Source organism: Penaeus monodon, chromosome 20 (genome assembly GCF_015228065.2).
Source record: "Penaeus monodon isolate SGIC_2016 chromosome 20, NSTDA_Pmon_1, whole genome shotgun sequence".
Taxonomy (NCBI): domain Eukaryota; kingdom Metazoa; phylum Arthropoda; class Malacostraca; order Decapoda; family Penaeidae; genus Penaeus; species Penaeus monodon.
Window position 1 is genome coordinate 19,481,167 of NC_051405.1, and position 589 is coordinate 19,481,755.

The following is a 589-nucleotide window of genomic DNA, read 5'->3' on the forward strand; positions in this document are numbered from 1 at the left end:
TGTGCACATCTAATAACACGTCCTGCTCTTACCCTAGAAAGTATTCTTGAAACATTCATGTCACAACAGATCTCTAGCACTGGAAACTTTTGAGGGCTGAAGGTGATATATTTTTTGTTATCTCAGTTTGTGAGAACGGTTGCCAGAGATGCCTTTATCGCCATATACTTTATACGCCTTAAGCATATCCTTCAAAATCTCACGTTTTTTATATGAAATGAGAGAGCGAAAAAAATGAGTTTTACATTCCACAATTTGTCTGAATGATATCGCTTAAAGGCTGTTTTATTTCGATATTCATGCACCATGCATCTCCCTAGTTTGTGATAACCTGATAAGTCAATCCGTGATAAGAAGCCATATCATTAGTAATGATTATTAACCCTGCTTATGCCACAGACTTTCCCGTAGAGCGGTAACGCGATGCCCTTGCACTAATTTTTGTGAGGACAGGGCCAATCAAGATTTATATAAGAAACCTCCGCATCACAGACGAAATCCCTGCCGAACGTTAGCCTGGTTTACCTCGGCTTACACACTTGGTCACGGCGACAGAATGAACGATAATTGTAGTAGTTTTTGGTTCTTA

At 39.6% G+C, this 589-nt stretch overlaps 1 protein-coding gene across 1 annotated transcript in view; it reads right to left on the reverse strand.

Annotated features, from left to right (window-relative positions):
- LOC119586054 overlaps nt 1–88 on the reverse strand; it is a 2,905-nt gene extending 2,817 nt beyond the window's left edge. Inside the window, exon 1 of the mRNA XM_037934756.1 lies at nt 33–88. Within this exon, the coding sequence (XP_037790684.1) occupies nt 33–59 (27 nt within the window). The 5' untranslated portion in view covers nt 60–88. The remainder of the gene's footprint in view (nt 1–32) is intronic.
- Nucleotides 89–589: the final 501 nt, after the last annotated feature.